The sequence below is a fragment of the Drosophila hydei genome, unplaced genomic scaffold, assembly GCF_003285905.1.
Source record: "Drosophila hydei strain 15085-1641.00,03,60 unplaced genomic scaffold, DhydRS2 tig00008122-arrow-pilon, whole genome shotgun sequence".
NCBI lineage: Eukaryota > Metazoa > Arthropoda > Insecta > Diptera > Drosophilidae > Drosophila > Drosophila hydei.
The window spans coordinates 4,787,407-4,806,122 of NW_022045833.1; the positions used below are offsets into that span (position 1 = coordinate 4,787,407).

The 18,716-nt window shown below is 40.5% G+C and overlaps 1 protein-coding gene across 1 annotated transcript; it reads left to right on the forward strand.

The window, feature by feature from the left end:
- Positions 1-7,147: 7,147 nt before the first annotated feature.
- Positions 7,148-9,057, forward strand: LOC111593902 (golgin subfamily A member 6-like protein 2). Its single transcript, XM_023306973.2, has 4 exons — positions 7,148-7,228; positions 7,463-7,642; positions 7,709-7,984; positions 8,043-9,057. Exons 1-4 carry the CDS (start codon positions 7,208-7,210, stop codon positions 8,559-8,561), a joined length of 996 nt encoding a protein of 331 aa, XP_023162741.1. The 5' UTR covers positions 7,148-7,207; the 3' UTR covers positions 8,562-9,057.
- The last annotated feature ends 9,659 nt before the right edge of the window (positions 9,058-18,716 follow it).

Sequence of the window (18,716 nt, forward strand, 5' to 3'; positions counted from 1 at the left end):
CAAAGTCTAACACACACTTCAACATTGGCGGGTTTTTTGAATTTGTTTGTTTTTTAAATTACATTGCAAAATGATTTGCGAACTTTAATTGTTGACATTTTAATTATCTAACCAACTGCCATTTTTCCTTACGCTGACTCAACAATAAAAGCAAATATAGTTGGCATGCCTGGCCGTGCCAACTACGTTTTATTTATGGTCACTTCACTTTTCACTTTTCTTTGTGGAAATGAAATGAAAACGAGATTTGATGATTTATGAGTTGGTTGCTTTGGTTCACACGCATAAATAAATTCAAATTATTAGAAAAAAAGAAAACTGAAATTATGAAAATTTCGTATGTATGTTCCGTTTGCGTGCGACTGACCGAAAGTGAAGCAGAGACTTATGCAACAATTATGTGAAGTGCTCGTGGTAACGGTTAACTGGCCAGGTGCACGCCTCTTGCTTGACCCTTGCATGTACCAGTTTTAACGACTTAGCACCCTCTCTCTCTATCTATCTTTCTATCTTTTTATTTATCTCAAGCGCAGCAGGCGGTCGATCTGTCGACAGTTCGGTGGAAACAGCAAACCCATATATCGGCAGATCTATCAAATCGCCATGTATTAGCCAGCTAATGGCTATATATTTTGGCGTTCAATGTCGACTTAATTAATCGACACCTTTTGTTGCCGGTGAGTTTTTGGGCTTAAAGGTAAAACCGCTTAGCGCCAGCAATTGAAAAGTCGAAAAGGTCGAACATTCGTTAATAGCGCCTATTTCATAATTCATCAGCGCTGATCACAGAGCAGCAAAAAAAAAAACCTATGAACATATATGTAGTGCGCAGCATCTGAAGATGATTTTATTAGATTGCTTGGACCCACAGCTAAACAACAGATGTTGACCCAATTGGCTAACAATTATTTCAGTTTCATTTTTATTTTATTTTTGCCATGACGCTGCAATCTTTTAGCCGCCTTCAATTGCGACAGCAGCGGGGGCGTGTCCCTCTAATATAAAGCAGCTCACGTAAACGTGAGACTCGTGCCGTATAAACCAAAGAGACATAAAATTAAAGCGTAACCAGTAAATATTGCTCTAGTTGGAAGTGAACGACTAACAAATACCCTAAGCCCTGGGCAGCTGCTTTCAGTGTTCTAACTTAGTCATACATACGTAATCTACACACAATCTCACGCACACATATGTAGGTATACGCGAACAGGCGTATACACACATACAACTGTATACAAACATGTAGACCTACACGCACGCACGTCGCTCGCTACGAACTAAACTTTATTATCAACCAAGAAATATGACATCAAATAGACATAAATTCATGTATGTATATATGAATTAACAACTTTCTTTTGAGCAGCATGGCCTGAGATAGACAAAACATTATATATACATAAATATATTATATATTTATGTAAGCTTTGTAATGAACTACGTGAATTTAGTATTTAACTCAGCAGCAAATAACTAAAGCTTGATATCGATTGGTGATGGTTACGGTTATCGATGATTTAAAACATACTTAATATACGCGAGTTATTGAAGGACCGTTGTATGTGTAGAATTTCAAGTCTCTAGTTCTTATGCGATATATCAAGGCATCGATACAATTGGATTTTCTGCTTGTTACGAACACTTTAACGCAAAGCATTATACCCTATTTATGCATTTTCAATGTGTTGAGGGTGTAAAATTGCGAATAGGCGATGCCGAATTATATCAGGCGCTTAAATCGATGATCAGCATTAGCGTCAATTTGTGCGATGTGTGCCAAATTGGCATATTATGTCATCCGTAGAGCGGCCTTCAGCTGGATGGGACATCAGGAGCCAATGTGTAGTAGGTCAACTGCAGACATCAGCGCCGTAACATTAACTGAGAATTGCAACAAGACATTGTTGAACGCCATAAACACATTTCGCACAACTTCAAGCGTTTCAATTGGCAACTGCAGCCGCTTTTGGCAAGCGACAATGACAATGGAAGTTGTGGTTGTTATTATTGCTGCTGCTGCAAGACAGGTGTTGCAAGCCATAATTCAAAGTTAAGCTGCTGAGTTCCTCTTCGCTCTCCGTAACATGCAACATGAGTAACAGCCATGGCGGTGGGTGATCACTGTAGCCGTTTGTCATAATTGGACGCGCGTGGAAGATGCGCTCGCAACTTCCTTGTTGGAGTGAAAAATTTCCTTTCTGTCAATGTGGCAAATGGCTCAAAGCTGACAAAAAATTGGCCAAACAAAGCGCAAACACAAAATACAAATTTTTCGTATGACAACAACAAAATGACACGCAGGTACAGTGGTAGATAGGAAAGTCTCCGGTGCCTAAAATGTATTTAATTCGAACATATAATAAAAAGTCTTTGCTTAGGCAATAATTGTTGCCAGCCTGTTGCAAATTCATAAAAGTCCTTTGAAAACAAATATCCCTTTTTGGCATTTTTTAATCCCTGCGCAAAAAATATAATTAAGCCAGTGACTTTTGGAACCACTGAAAGCTATGCTTCGAAAAAGATAAGTTTATTAAATATATATATATATATTTATATATTTATATATTATATATATTTATATATATATATATTTTTTTGCGAATTAAAAATTCCCCCTATTTAGTAATTTTAATCACTTGCTGAGCAACTTGCAACTGTCTGGCAACGTTTAAAATCTCATTTAACACAGAGAGCACACTTAGCGGATTTTATAAAAGATCTTATGGGAATGTAAGCTAATTGGCGTGGAAACCTGACTAAAATCAAAGCAGTGAGAGACCTTCAAGCCGATAAGCATCTGTGATGCGAACCACTGTGCAACGCATATATATTTTTTGTTGCTGCTGCCACAAGCGGAACAGCAGTTGGAAAACATAAAAAAAGCTTGTGTAGAAAAAAAAATCAAAAATCACAAAAAGGCGGCGCACGACAAAATGCACTCAAATGTTGCAGTTGCAACAGACAACAACAAATAAATGCCATGAAAAAACGCTGTATGAATTAACATAGGTGTTAATGAGCCAAGCCACACACAGGCTGGAAGATTCGCACGCACATAAAATAACTTCATTTACATGAAAGCTTCCTCGCAGGCAGTTAGGACAGTACAATTGGATGGCATTCAAGCAGCCACATGATTTTTTTAATCGGAGTGAGTCTATGTGAAAGTCTTGGCCTGACGTAACGCGGTTGCATCTTCAAGCAGCGACACCTGTTGTTCGTTGCTGGAATTGTTCGATTGCGCAATTGGCCAATCGTCTTTTCCTTCCCCCTCTCTCTCTCTCTCTTTCTCTATCTATCTCTTTTTTCTTTACAGGAAGATGGCGCCCACACTTCCGCTTAAAGTGTGCCCAGAGCCTGGGCATCGAATTGCCCAATGATCAAACGCTGTTTAATTAGCAATATTTGTCAAATGGCAGTCATAAGAAATATTTCTTGTTTTAGGTGTCTTCAGCGCATGGCAAGCGGCTTATAGATGAGGAAATTCGCGCATGTGCAGCTGCAAGCCGTCTGCTACGCAAATTGGAATGTGAGACCTCTGACTGAGGCTTGGCTTCGTTTGCTTGGCCCATTGCGTAATGTCCATTTGGAGCCTGGTGGGCAGCCACTCGAAGCCACTGAGCTACTAAGCCGGTTTTTCGTCTGCATCTGTTGCAGGACAACGCCTCAATGGACAAAAGCCAAAGCTCGTTCTGTATTTTTGCTGCGTGTTTCGACGTCTTCTCCTGCTTTATAGCCAAGATAACAGCCGTCTGCGGTTGCAACATAAACTGCCATAAATATACTGATGATACTGGGCACGTCGCAAATCTGTGTCTTGATCCGCTGTTAACCTGTTCCAGTGATCAACCTTGGATCATACGAACGCACCTTTTGCTGGAGATTCGCTAATCTTATTACGATTACGATTTCATATATCAACTGGTAAATGGTCAAAAGTCATGTTTCTTGACCACCTGCAGCTCGCAACTAAATCTGCAGCGTAGCTAAGCAATTAATGGTGCATTTAATTGAAATTGCGCTGACAAAACGACGCGCCTAATTGGCTGCAGCTCGAAACGGGATGATGCAACCGGTCAACCGGGGCAACAGTTTCAAGAAATCTGCTTTGGAGGCTGTAATTTCATTTGCGCTCAGTATGTGGGTCAACTGCACACGAGTGGTAACAATAACATTACCAGCAACACTCAAGACATGCGCACCTGCTTTATCGACAGCTTCGACGACGGCTTCGGCTTCGGCTTTGGCTTGCGCGGTCATGTAACGAATTGGAGCAACCGAATGTGCCTCGAGCCACACCAAGTCGAGTCAAGCTATAAAAGCAATCACAAGCGCAATATGTCAAAGACGCTAACAATTGACGCTGACGATGGCGAACACGATGACGTTGCAGGAAGAGGCTTTAACGAGACTCGAAGTGGCATTTCACATTGGCGTCCAATTGGAATTAGCGGCTATTAAAGGGGGCTGAGTGAAGGCCAAAGCGTGTTTGAATCGCTTTTATTTGTTTATGTTGTAACATTCCAGGTGAATGCTGGCCAGCCCTATATGAAAACAAACTGTATATGCTTAGAAATGGCTAAATAGTTACATTACGTTTCCTTCAATGTAATTGCAATTGGAGTAACGCTTAAAAAGATTGTTAAATGGGAATACTCTTTGGAATGTTAATACGTCATATGGTTTAAAAGTATTGTCAAGCAAGCATTGTATCGTCTTGAAAGACTATGAATTGAAAACGAAGTTTGTAGCAAGTAATAATGCCTAATATTATGACTATAAAATTACAAACTTGCTATTTTATCACAATTCCTACTTTAATATAGACATTCAAATAATTTCCCAAGCTTTAACGGCAATGCCAAGTTATCGTTTTATTTATGGCAATTGTTGACGATAAAAGTCCTTCAGTTGATGCAGACGTTCATTAAGAGAAAAATAAATAAAACTAGTTCCACTCCATATGCCAAGACGCTTGCCCATGCACATAACCTAAATAAACGTCGAGATCAATAATAAGATGCCATTAATTATGCAATCAGCAGGGACTCCAGCAACGGCGAAAGGTGTTTTTCGGCGCCTGAAGCGCCTGCCGCGTGCACGACATCTTCGCGCCAAAGAAACTACGGCTGTGTAACCAAAATCAAAAACAAAACAAAAGCTTAAATACAAACAAAACTCGCTGCACAAGTCGTCGCATTGATGTTGTTGTTGTTATGTTTTTGTTGTGCACGTTACAGGAATTTCAATTTCAATTTCATTTCATTTCATTTCTTTTGTGGCACTGCAATTCGCAGCTGAAGCCGAAACAAAACTAAGTCAAGTGGCAACGGGACTGTGGGACTGGGTCTCCTCTGATTGGGCCTGGCTTGAGCCGGGCCTGCGATTGTGCCCAGTTACGCTTTGGCTCTTATTGTGGCTGACGTTGCACATTCTTCATTATTTTCTGTTTCATTTTCCTTGATTTGTGTCGGGTATTTTTACCTAATTTCAAGTTTCGTTTTTTCGTCGTTTCTTTTCTTGTCGCGGTTGTCGTTGTTGTTGGCGTTGCCATTGTTGGTTTTGTGTGTTGTGCGCTTCTTTTCTTTATTTTTTGCATTGAAGGCCGCCACTGCAATTTCATGCAAGTTCCCCCATCTCCTGCCGCTGCTCCTTCTCTGATTTTCGCATGTGATGTAACCACTGCTGCTGCCGCTGCTGATTGTTGTGCATATAATGTAAACTTTGCAGATATTGTGGACACTGTCAATTACAAATTTTGCAGATAATTTATGCGAATTCCAAGGAAACGCATATTGCACTGAGACACGCCCGATCTGGCAACACTAGGCATTTGGCTTAAAGTTTCTAGAGATAGACGACCACACTTAGAATTCAATTTTAGAAACTAAATTGTAAGCTAATTTCCTCATATTAAAAGTAAAAGTGTTAACATGACGAACGATCGAAAGTGTTAATTGTGCTTTTATTAATCTTTATTGTGGACATTTTTGTGTTACTTTGTTTGAGGGACTGCCATAAAACGCGCACCTTATTACCATGCTAAAAAAATGTTAAATGCCATTTAGTGCTAGACAAAGATGGCCCCCAGAGCCACTGAAGCGGAGCACTAGCACCAACAACAGAGTGTTATTAGCGTTACTGTTATTGCCCTCGTCATTGCTTTGCGTCTTCATGCTGCGTCCCGTTGCGAAGGTCACGTTGTTGTTTTTCTTACTTTTGTTTACACAAACGCCTGTTGGCAGTTTTTTTTTGCAAATTGCAAGCCAAAACTGAACTGTGCTGATTGTTTGTCACTGAAATGAAGTTAACCGAGTTAAACAAGTCGTATGAAGTGCACGCACGTAGCTATTTAACCATTAAGTGTAGCAGCCGACAAACGCCCACAGCCCTATTTGACCTTATTGAGTATCGGTCAGCAGGTAATTAAAAGCTTGTACATCATTATTAATAACATAATTAGTAGTCTGTGAACGCGTCGACACATTCTACCTTCGGCCCAAACCATCACATTTACGCTTGAGATCAGCCAACGCACACTTCAAACCCCAAGACCGAGCGGTCAAAAGTTGGAATATACGGCTGCTGCGATTGCTTTACCTTGGGAAAATCCGAGCAGTCATCGTCAGGCCAAGACCAATTCATCAAGCCGCCTGGTCGTCATAAAACACAAGATAAAGCAAACAAACATTAAGCCCTCTCTTTGAGCTTCAAGCTGCGCCTTACTCTCACTCTCACTCTCTTCTGGGCTCTTTCGCTTTCGTTGACGCTGGCAGCGACGCCGGCGTTGGCGTCGTCGTTGGCAGTTGCGTGCATTTTGCACATTGGGCGACAACCGAATGCTTTCAGCCGAGACTAAAGCTCGAGCTGAAGCTGTGACTGTAACTGGGAGCTTTGAAGCAGCGGCGGCGGCGGCGGCTCGACCGTGTCCCCACACACATATGCATGCATACAGATAGGCACAGCAAAAGACCAAAGAGTCGCTGCTGGCGTCGCTGCTGTTGTTGTTGGTGGTATTTTGGGCAAATTGTTGCTGTTTTGCGCTGCTGCTACGCCGACGTCGCTGCGTTTCTTTGGCGCGTCGTATTCAAAATATAAATAGATGTGCATGTAGGGAAATGCGAATAGTGTTCATAGAAGACCTCATCGGAGGCACATTTCAGCTCTTTTGTTTTGACGCGCTGTTGGTGGTACAGGGATTACAAGCATGAGATCCCTAAATCTGTTGGTTAGTGTTACAAAATGCAAAATAAATATAAAAACTCCAAGATTCGAAGTGTTCAGGCATCCTAAATATAACCAATGAATTGCTGTGCCAAAAGATACATATTTAAAAAGTGAAAAATAAATTAAATTAAAAAAAATTAAAATTAAAAAAAAGTGCAAAAAGTGACCTGAAGTTAAAAAACTTTGTCTAGAAAAGTTATTTAATCGAATATCTGCGCTTCTCTGCCGCCCACAGCTACTCAGCGCCAGCTGCGCGCTTATCCTTAGCATAGCCTACGCACATCCGCCCGAGGGTGTGTGGAAGAAGAAGCTAACATGGAAGGAGGATTGGGTGCAGGTGTGGAAGACGATAAAAAAAGAGGCATGGGAAACTAAATGGAAGAAGGTTTCGGTGCCAATATGGAAGGAGGTGCAGGTAAGCTGAGCGGTAGCCACCAGGACTAAAGCATCAGAGTTAAAACAAAGACCAAATGCCACATAGGTGCCCGTTTGGAAAGAGGAGAAAGTGCCCGATTGGAAAATCATAAAGAAGCCCAAAATTGAGGAGCGTGAAGTGCCCGCTTGGAAGGACATCAAAGTGCCCGAATGGAAGAAAGTGACGAAACCCATTTGGGTGCCCACCAAGGTGGCTGTGTGGAAGGAAATCCAAGTGCCCGTCTGGAAGGAAATCCAAGTGCCGTTCTGGAAGGAAATCCAAGTGCCTGTGTGGAAGGAAGTACAGGTTGCAGACTGGAAGCAAATGTTCGAGCCACAATGGGTAAGCAAAAAGGTCAGCAATTGCAATGCAAAACAAACGTAAACCTCGATTATCCAAGGTGAAAATGGGCATACCTGGCGAAAAGTTCCTGGGCAAAGATCACGAGGGCTGGGAATACACCAGTCACGATCTGTGGCGCAAGAAGCTCATCTGGAAGCCAGTGTGGAAGAAAGTGTGGCGCACCGAAAAGAAACAGGAATGGCGCACAGAGAAGAAACAGGAATGGCGCACCGAAAAGGTGCAAGAGTGGAAAACGGAGAAAGTGCAAGAGTGGAAGCAAGACAAGAAGCTCGAATGGAAGGATGAATGGGTGCAAGTGTGGAAGAACTCCAAGAAGCAAATCTGGATCAAGGAGAAGCGCGAAACATGGGTAGAGGAGAAGGTTCAAATCTGGCGCACTGAAAAGAAGCAAGTCTGGGCCAACGAGAAGAAGCAAGCATGGAAGGATGAATGGCAATCGGTGCAGGTGCCCGTCTGGAAAGAGGTCAAAGTGCAAGAATGGAAGAAGGTCTGGAAGCCAGTGTGGGAGAAGGTTTGGGTGCCAATCAGCCACGGCCACGGACATGGCTGGGACTAAGCAACAGGCGCTCTGTTCACATATCGCAGATCTATGCGACAGCACTGATACATAACGGATAACTACCCCATCCCTGGTTTCCATTGGCCAAAAACAATTGTTCTCCATTGTTTTTGGCTGCAGAAAATTGTTTAAACTTAAGTCTAGTATTGGCATTACCTCATCCTGAATCGTTTGCATTTCTGTTGACACATTCCGTCCACTTTCTCATTTCATTTCCTGTCTCTATTTCACTTTTATCTTTATCTTAAGTGTACGAATTAGTCATGCGCGTGTTGTTTGTCTCTAAGTTATGAAAATTGATTAATTGGCCCTTTGGATTTGCCATTGAAATTCAACTTCAATGAAGAATGAAGCTCAAAAACTGTAAAAATATTAACTATAATAAAACATACACACAAAAACTCGTTGAAGGTTTGTAAATATGTACCTTACCGAAACCCGTAAACATATATTGTTATGAACATCGTAAACTATTGTACAAAAATTCATGTAAAGCGGAAAACTTACAAAAAAAAGTTATAAAAAAATAAAAATAAAACATAAAAAACCAACTGATATTCATCTTTAATTGTCTAAAGTACTTGAAAACCACCCAAGTGGTTCGCTTATGCGATGTGCCTCTGAAGCAATGTCCTCCTTTTACTTTCATTGGCCGCTTCGCCATCCATCGATTGCGCAAGAGCTCTGCCATCTCCGGTCACATTGCCATTAGCTGGTCATTAACTGGAGAAGATGCAACTCATAAAGTTTCGGGCCTCATGACACGCGGAAGTTGGGCTCAGATAAGCCGCGCCTCCCGCCATAACTGAAATGGGCAAGTTTTTTATTTGGCGTTTTTTTTTTGTTTTTTGCTTTTTGCGACTTTTGCACGATTGTTGCAATCGAGAGGCCAAGAGCCAAAGCCAATGCATATGAACTTGCCACAAAAGCGGCTACAATTGCAAATGCCACTACAGCAGCAGCATCAGCAAACGGCGTCTGTGTGCATCCGATGCAGATGCCAAATAAATCTCAAGGAAGCATCTCATCATCGGCCAGATAAGCAGCAACAATAACGCCTCACTTCCTGTTCAAGTTGAATGTTGAATGTTGAATGCGGCTGCGGGCTGCTGGCTGCTGGCTGCTGGCTGCTGGCTGCTGGCTGCTGGCTTAGGGTTACGGCTGCAGCTCTGTGTTGCATTTTTCAACTGAAGTCCAAGTCACTCGGTCGACTATGTTGCAACATGTTGCTTTAATTGACTGGCTCGTTGACTTCGCGCTCTGTGTGTCTGTGTGCCAAAGATCTGCTGCCGACATCAGTTAAACACGTGACCCCCCTCTGACAGCTGCCCCCTGCCACCCACCTGCCCACCTGCCCATATGGCCAGCTGCTTGGCTTACCTAGTTGCATGCAGGTCTATTTAGCAGGCAGCCAGACAGCCAGACAGCAATAGCGGCAGCCGAGGAAGCAACTTGTGGCAGTTGCTGTTACCAAAACTGGATACCAGACGCTGCCACAATTGCATTGATTAGGTAACTTTTCTACAGCAACGGCAACAAGTTGCAACCAAACCAAAAGTTCGAGTTCAAGCAAACTTTTAAGACGAACGAGAGTTGTTTTCTGTTATGAATTCGATTCGACAAATTAACAGATTGCCACAAAAGGCACGCCCATGTTTAGATAAAACTGAACGTTAAGTGGGCGGGCTGCTTTTGGCTTCAGTTTAGCGATATATATATATCAGGAAAATGTGTGAATTATTAAGAGAACTACAGCTATATATAGAGCAGCAGAAGAGAGGATGAGCAGAGTCGATTTGTCGCTTGCTTTGATTGAATTTGCAAAACATCCTTAAAGGTAGTTTGTCTTATATGTATTCAAAAGTTTATCAGAGTCAGTGGCCGAGTTGATCGGACCTTGTTCGGCTGTGTGTACGTACATATATATGAATGCATTTATTTGGAAAAGTCTGCGCTTGCATCTTTCTGTATCATGCAGCAGAACCATTTGGTCTCACATATTTGCTGACTTTTGCCTTTTCACGATATCGATATCAATGTCAGTCATTTTGTTGGGTCGAATCAGCAGATATATTGCATAGTTTGTTTGATCTGGTAACGAAGAATCCTAATGAATGCCTCGCCCCTTCATTTACGAGTTTATACATACAGATAGCTGGGCTTAGGTTACATTTTAATTACACACTGCTGATTGGATGACATTTCCTGTTATTATTTACACTTTACGAGCTAGAATTAGAAATGTAGTTTATGTAGATGTTTTTAAAGTACACTCAGATAACCTTGGTCTAGTAACTTGTAATATTTGAAACTAAGTTTAGGTAGTTTTTTAATAAAAAAAATATTCAGATTGGCGCAGTCTTATTTTTTAATAAATAATATTTAAAATTTTCATGAAAAACAAGCTAAAAAGTTCCCAATTTCAGTTTTAAGAATATATATAAATTACATTTTTTATTTTAATTTAAAAAAACATCAAATTTTGAATGGGATCTGCGCATAAATAGCTCCAGAAATAATTTGAGCAAAATAAAACAAATTTCAATTAAACTGTGTACAAGAAATTTTCTCAAATATCAATTATAAATTTATTTAGTTTCTTTATAAAATGTTTAACTACATATTATATTACTACATATTTCATATATGTATATATATATGTATATATGTATATATATTACATATTATTTGGCTTATAAATTTATTTTCTATCTAATATAGTTTATTATAATGAGAAACTCGTGAAGCACATTTACACATAATAAATTTGTTCGTTTATATTCACACAAAAATCAATTAGTAATAGATTTATGATACGCATTTGTCATTTAAATGTCGATCTTGTTATCTTAGCACTATATTATGAAATAGTTTTAATTCAAGTGTTTACTCGTCGAGCTTTTCATTACTTGAAACAACTCCATCAATTATTGGGGAACAATTGGCAGTTGACATCTTAATTAAGTCAGTGACATTGCTGTTGAAAAGTGTTGCTCAAGGTCTGCTTTAAGACTCCATCAAGCTCAAGACAATGTCAATGAAACTATGAAATATTTCTCTCTCTCTATCTCTGATCCCTCCCCGCGCTTTTTGTCACTACTTAAAATCAATTTCCATAAGTCAAAACGCGTAACTGAAAACTGAAAAGCGAACGAGTTGCATTGTGAAAAGTTGCATTATGCAAAATGATAAAAAAAGGTTATGTTTTTACATTTTCTTGGTCTTTGTCTCGTTTACAAATTGGTAAACTTTTTTTGTTTTAATTGATGCTGTTGTTGTTTATACCTTGAGCGCAATCAAGTTGTTTATTGCTGCTCAGCTGTAAGTGTTTGGTTTAGGCCTTAATTCGAGTGCCCGCTGTGGCCGATGCGTCGGTAATCATTGCGACTGTAAGTGCGCGTCTAATCTGCCAATTGTATCGCCTACGCGCAGCATGCGGCGGCGGCGTATGCGTAATATTTTTTATGTTCCCTTTTTTTTTTGAATGATGCGCAAACATATTCAATCAGCAGCGAATTGCACGCGGCGGCGGCGTTTTGTTTTTATGTAATGCGCGCAAGTGTCATGCGAAATTCAAATTTTTTAATAAGCAACAACAATAAACGAAACGAAAACCCCAGCCACGACAACAACAACAACAACAAGAAGCAAAGACTTTACGCATAAGTGAAGCAAGACGCAGCCAGGCAACTGTTGTTGCCATAGTTGCTTTTGTTTTAACTGTTGCAGCAGCAGCGGCCACTGCATTGCACAAGCAGCAGCAGCAGCAAAAAGAAAAAAAAAACGAAAACAAAACAAACAAACGAGCTCCAAACGTAAATTTAAAAGAAGTAATAAAAATAAATTTGATAAACAAAAAAAAACAAAGAAAGCAAAAAAAAACGCACAAAAAAGGTTATGTATATATATATATATATATATATATATATATTTATTTATACATATAATATGTTATAATAATGCCAGAAATGCTTTTTGTAATAAATCTTTTGTTTACACACAACATAAAGAAAGGAAAACGCCAGAAATATTTATTTATTTATTTATGTTTTTCTGTTTATGTTTGGCTGCAGCTCAGGTTCAAGACAAACACATAAAGAAACACAGGAACAACAATAACAACAACAACAACGAAGACAGCAGCAGTTGTTGGTGCTGCTGTTGGCGGCACGTGAGTTGCAGTCGAAGCGTGAAGAAGAGGTTGTTGCACGCATCAGCTACAGTTAAAGCCACCGTTGCCACCGCGCCTACTCGATCTCTGCGCTTTCGATGTGGGTCAGCCTAGTTGCAGATGTGGAGCAGCCGCAATCAGCGGCAAGGTCGTTACCCAAAAGTTGTCAACGCTTGTGCAGAAATGTGGCAACAGCTCAACAAATGCGGACCACATAAAGAGCCAAAACATGTGCGCAATGAGAGTGTGGCAAGCGAAATATTAATTAAAAGGCGGCCAAAAATTGTGTTGTCAACCGCAGACGCTTTACTTACAACCCATAAATCTCGCCGCAACAGCAGCAGCTATTAATAGAAATGCACCTGAAAAACAACCGAAAAAAATAACAAAAGACTCAGGCAACAAACTTGTTTTGGTCACGCGATGAGCAAAGGCGTCGAAAGGCAACCAATGGGCAGGCCGTGCACGCATAAAGGCGAGCAACACAAAAGAAGGTAATTAATAACAGTTAACAGTTAATAGTTAACATTGGTGTTAGCCATATGCCTTGAAATTCCAACAAAGCCAATGCTAACAGGCATTTTCAAGTTATGTATTTTTGTGTCTCTCTCTGAAGTTCACAGCAAATATTGAAAGATTCTATAATAAATTTTGCATCTATAATCCGCAATAGAATGTTAGCTGGGCCTAAATAAGCCCCATTGCTTGGCCATGTTAATAATTGCAGATTGCGAAATGTGCATTTGTCAACGCGCTTAACTTATGAATTTATCTATCATTAATATAACTTTAATTGTAGATACACCACACACTCAATGATGCTGTGAAATACCTCGTTGCAAACCACTTAAGATTATGGCTGGCTTAAAAATGTGTAAAAAAAACCAACTAAATAATTGCGTTGCCCGGTTAACAATTGCACATTGTCTCGCCCACAGCTGAGGAGCTGTGCTGCATAACACAAATTACAACATGCAAATATTGAAGAAACAAAAACAAAAAGTTAAATAAATGAAAATATAAGAAAAACAATAACAAAAACAAAATTCAGTCAAACGTTTAAGCGACAAACCGGCTACTCGCCAGTGTAGTAGGAGTCATTAGGCAGCAGCGGCGAGTGGGGAGGCTGCGAGGGTGCAGCTGGAGCAGTGCATGACAAAGCTAGCGTCACATATTGGCCATTTAGCGTATCAGTCGAGAGCCGGCCAACTGCTAACTGGTTAATAATAATGCAGCTCGAGGAAGTCGTAAACAAACTGCAATTGCGTTGAAGCGCTGTAATAAATACACTCGGACCCCCTTGCCTCTCAACCCCTGACCCTTGCTTAGAGACGCCGCGCGCGGAGCTGGAGCAACATGTGAAGCGAGAGATGGAGAGAGAGAGAATAGAGACATAAAAATAAAGAGGCCAAACAATGATACAACAATGATTGACAACGAATTTCAATTTGCATTTAATGAATGAAACTGTGGAGGCGCATGGGCGTGGCAAACAGCAGCTGCTCCAATTTTGCATAGAAATTCATTGGACCAGTTTTTTCCCGCTTTATATAACATGTAAGTAAATGTATATGTAAATATATACGTTTAGTATATAAGTTAATGAATATATTTCAGTTTACATAGAGCAATGAGAGGGGAGGATGGATTTTACAGGGTATGCATGTATTTATAGCTTTATATATTTCATTACAATTAAGCAGCGTCTTTTTCTACTTGATCTGTTTGCATCTCAACTTCCAGCAAGGATTCTTTAAACACTTGGAACCTGCCAACCTGCTTGCATTAAAAAGACCTTTCAATTGGCTTAGGTATGTTCTAATCGTTCTCATAGTTTGAAGCTATTAATGATTTTATATTTTATTTTTAGGCCTATAAATGCCTTGCTATCACTCGATCATATCCTTAAGGATCTCACAAGGAGTAGGAGCATTTTTTGTTTGTGGCTAGCAAAGACTCGGCTGTAAATTGTTTCGTGCCAACTCAAACTGCTGAAATGTACCTGATCCGCTAGTCCAGTGGTAGGATTGGGCCAAGCTATGGATAAAAAAGAGGGTGGTCAAAAATCTGCAACAAATTTGGTTTCTCAGTATGCGAGGCAACTGAAACTAACGGAAATTGTCCAGAAATACCAGGCGAACAGAAATCACAAATTTACGAAATACAAATTTTATTTTATATCCAGCAGGGGCAACATCGTCAAATAAAATAGCTTTTTATTTATTTGAATAGTTTTATTTATTGCACAAATAGTAAACGTACATTAGAGAATCCATAAATCCGAACGAGTCATCATTCGTCCTACCAGTTCAAGGTTTGTCTGCCCTTTCAATGTTCTGAAAAGAGCAGTAATTAAAAGTAATTAAAATAAATTATGCTTGCTCAATAAGGAATTAAGTAATTATTGCTCAGCCTAAAAGCAGGCTGCTATTAAAAACAAGTTATAATTTTAACTCAGAGTAAAAGTATGCTACACTATAATTTATATCAAAATTTATCGAAGACACAAACCATTGTAGTTTGTTGTAGCGCCACCTATTGTAATAAAGTTTAACTAATTGTGCAGTTTAATAAATACAACACTAGAGTATGCAACATTTTCTTAATAAGTCTGACAATGTTTTAGTTCAGCATTTAAAGTGGCGCAACCTTTCGTTAAGCTCTTAAAACAAGTGTTTGACAACTTTAGCCACCTATGCAAATTAACCGAATATGGTACACAACTTAAAGCTGGCTGCTACGAACCTAGATATACGGCAATCGCGATTAGCTGGCTTAAATGTTGAGCACGCATAAGTAAAACAGTTGACATTGATTAAGCTATTAATTGACCCGAGAGTTCAGACAGTCAGAAATCGACTATTAATAGCTATCATGCAAATTGCATGACTCTATGAGTTAGCGCTTTTAATTGTACGGAAACACATATATTTTCTTTAACTACTTTTAACAGGCACTTTGCAATTATGCAATTGGCTTTGGCCGTTTTGCATGTATCCGACAATTGGCAAGCGTGACTGCAACTGACTGACTGAGTGACCAACTGAATACGACTGGAGCCAAACAGTTGAAGATGTGTGTTATGTGTGTATCTATTTTTAATTGCCAACGCCCCAATGAGTGTGCAAATACTTCAAAATCAAAGCCAAATTAAATTTGCATGAATTATTGCTCGCTTAGCCAAATGGCAAGTGAATGCTTTGAAGAACCCGACTGACTGGCAAGAAGAAAACAAAGACTGGAGCGTTGAATTTCCTCATTGGCCACATATACAACGTCATGGCTACACAGATTGCGCAATCGATTGCCAAATGGTCAACGAACGCAGCAAAGAACCAGTTTGATCAACTGCAACTGCAACTGCAAGAGTCCACAAATCATATGATACACTATAGTCTGCTATGTCATAGGTGCATTTCCGTTTACCTTTAGGCGCCCGGGCGTCTCGCTGCCTTTTTAAATGAGGTGTGAGACGCGCGCGAGCGTTTTATGCAAATGCCTCAAGGGGACTGTCCCCATAATGTGGCCATAAGCGCATAATTCATGCAGTTGCTTTGTTATTGAATGAGACGTGATTTGAAATTCCTACGACATTTGAATTGTATGCGCCGGCAGGCTTGTGGCCAAAGTCTTTTATTGCCCCAACGATTGGGGTCGCGATGGAATTGCATTCGCTTGACCTTGAGCCAGCTGCAGCTATAGCTAAATGCGCAGCATCCAACACAATCTCATTGGCCTTTCAGGGAAGTTCAAGCTGGCTATCGTTGCGGAAGGTGGGCGAGCAATTAAATAACTGTAAACTGGTCAGCCATAAAAGTGCAGCAGCAAACCAAAACTAGATCGCGCTTGCCTTTGGTGCGTCTTGTCAACTGTGTGGAAGCGTAACAGGCGACAAAGTGGTTCGGCGGTCCAAAAAATCAGCATTTGCTTATTTAGCTGGCCAAGCAGGAAGCCAAGTGTCAATCGGAAGTAAAAGGTGCAGGCGCAATCGCAGTCTAAGGTGCAGGCACAAGGTGGCAAAGCCAAATATATTTAAGTGGTTCATTGGCATGCACATATGTTAATCAAATGCGCCCCGCCCCACTCTTGCTCTTTCTCTGTCCAAATAGCTGTCGCCCTGAGTTATTTGACTGGCAAACGCCCACGCAGCAATTGGACAATCTCTGCAATCTGTTGGTCATTCAAATCAGGTGGAGTGCAGGAAATGCATACCAAATCTTGCTCCAATTTCCCTGCCGGAACAGCACACACAGGCACCCTCTTAAGCACTTAACACATTGACTGATTACTGCTGTGATAAGACCAGCCTCTAGGCATTTCAAGTGCCTTGAATAAATATGAATACAATAATAATAGCTGCAATAACAATAAACAACAACAACAGCAACAGCAAATTAAACACAAATCGCCATCACACAATTTTGAAGTCGAAAAGTAAAAGTGGCTCAGTGGCTGCTGGCATCTAGTTTTATTATCGTCATCATCGTCAACGTTATATGCGTCGCCTGCCATAACACCTCACATGGCGAGCAGCTCACGTTGACTTTGACGCCGCAAAAGGAAGCCATGAATATGGCCAAGACTCGGTTCAGTTTGGCTCGCAAGGAAGCCATGATTCGAACTTCACTCTCGCATTGCCATGGGCAGTCCAATGCGCCGTCTATCTCTCTTGCCGCTATCTGCCCGTCGCATTACGCATTTCATTTGCACTGGGGTCCAGTTCCAGTTCCAGTTTCAGTTTCAGTTTCAGTTTTGCAGTCTGCGGCTTTTGGCTACTTCCTGAAACGCATGCTGCAGGGAGCCTCGACGAAGTTGCATTTATCTAACTTCAATGAATATTTATATGAGTTCAGTCTGCGTTTGGTGTGATGCAGCACTTCCTTATGGGCCAGCTGTCCAATGAACATTTAAAATTCCCTGACTATTAAAACTAAATCAACGTTTTACTTGTGCTATATATAAACCATTTATGAATTGCAAATTTCTATTGTCTGTAGGAAATTTGGTAGCTTTTAATTATTATTTTCTGCATATTTTGATTGATTGTGCTACTGTCCATTGTTTTGCACTTCTCACGTTTACTACACTTGTTATGCAATGTATTGATTTAAGTTTTGGACCAAGAGCTGCCCACTGGGCAACGGAAACACGCATGGGAAACGTGGAACTTGGACGCAGTCTCTGCCCATGCATCAAAAATAAGGCGAATTGTTTTTTTTTTAATATTGTTTTTAACTAAATAAACATGCAATTAACTTGGCTTTTGGAAATGTAGCGAACCATTTAAAGAGCGCCGAGCTTTTCAAATGGAATTCCGCATGTTTTTGAGTTCGAAGCAAAAGATGCAGGAAATAAAAGCGCCATCTAGCGGCATTTTTCTCTGCTTGTTTGCCAGGCATTGCCTCATTGTTGCACATGCAAAAATGCACACAGAGTGGACATTGCACATATTTTTAATATTACTGTTGTTATTTTGCTTAGACACCCATTTGGCCATTTGGCACGCAGCGCCAGCGACTGCCCTTAACCGAGTTAGAGCGCCAAGTATGGCTTATAAATTACATTAAAATCTACTAATTGATGCCCTGCGTGGTTGGGTTGGAGGGTGTTTGGGTTCCAGTACCAGGTGCGCCTCACGAACGTGACGGCCTTCGTGTCGTCATTATTGAAGAAGAATTTCCAAAAGCCAGCAACAGCTATAATAACAACAACAACAACAAATATTAAACGCATTACAAAAACCCCAAGCTAACCTAAGCAAAGATACACGCAACGTTGCCTTACAATTTGTTTTCGTTGATTTCCCATTTCGTGCTATTAATTTGCATTGCCCCAATGTTTTTGTTGCTTTTGTTGCTGTTGTTATTTTTGGCTTTTGTTTTTTATTAAGATTTATAACATTTATTGCAATAAGCTTGGCCTGGCGATTACAACATTTGGAGCAGCTTCTCTCTGTCTCCCTCTCTCTCCTTGGGTCTCCC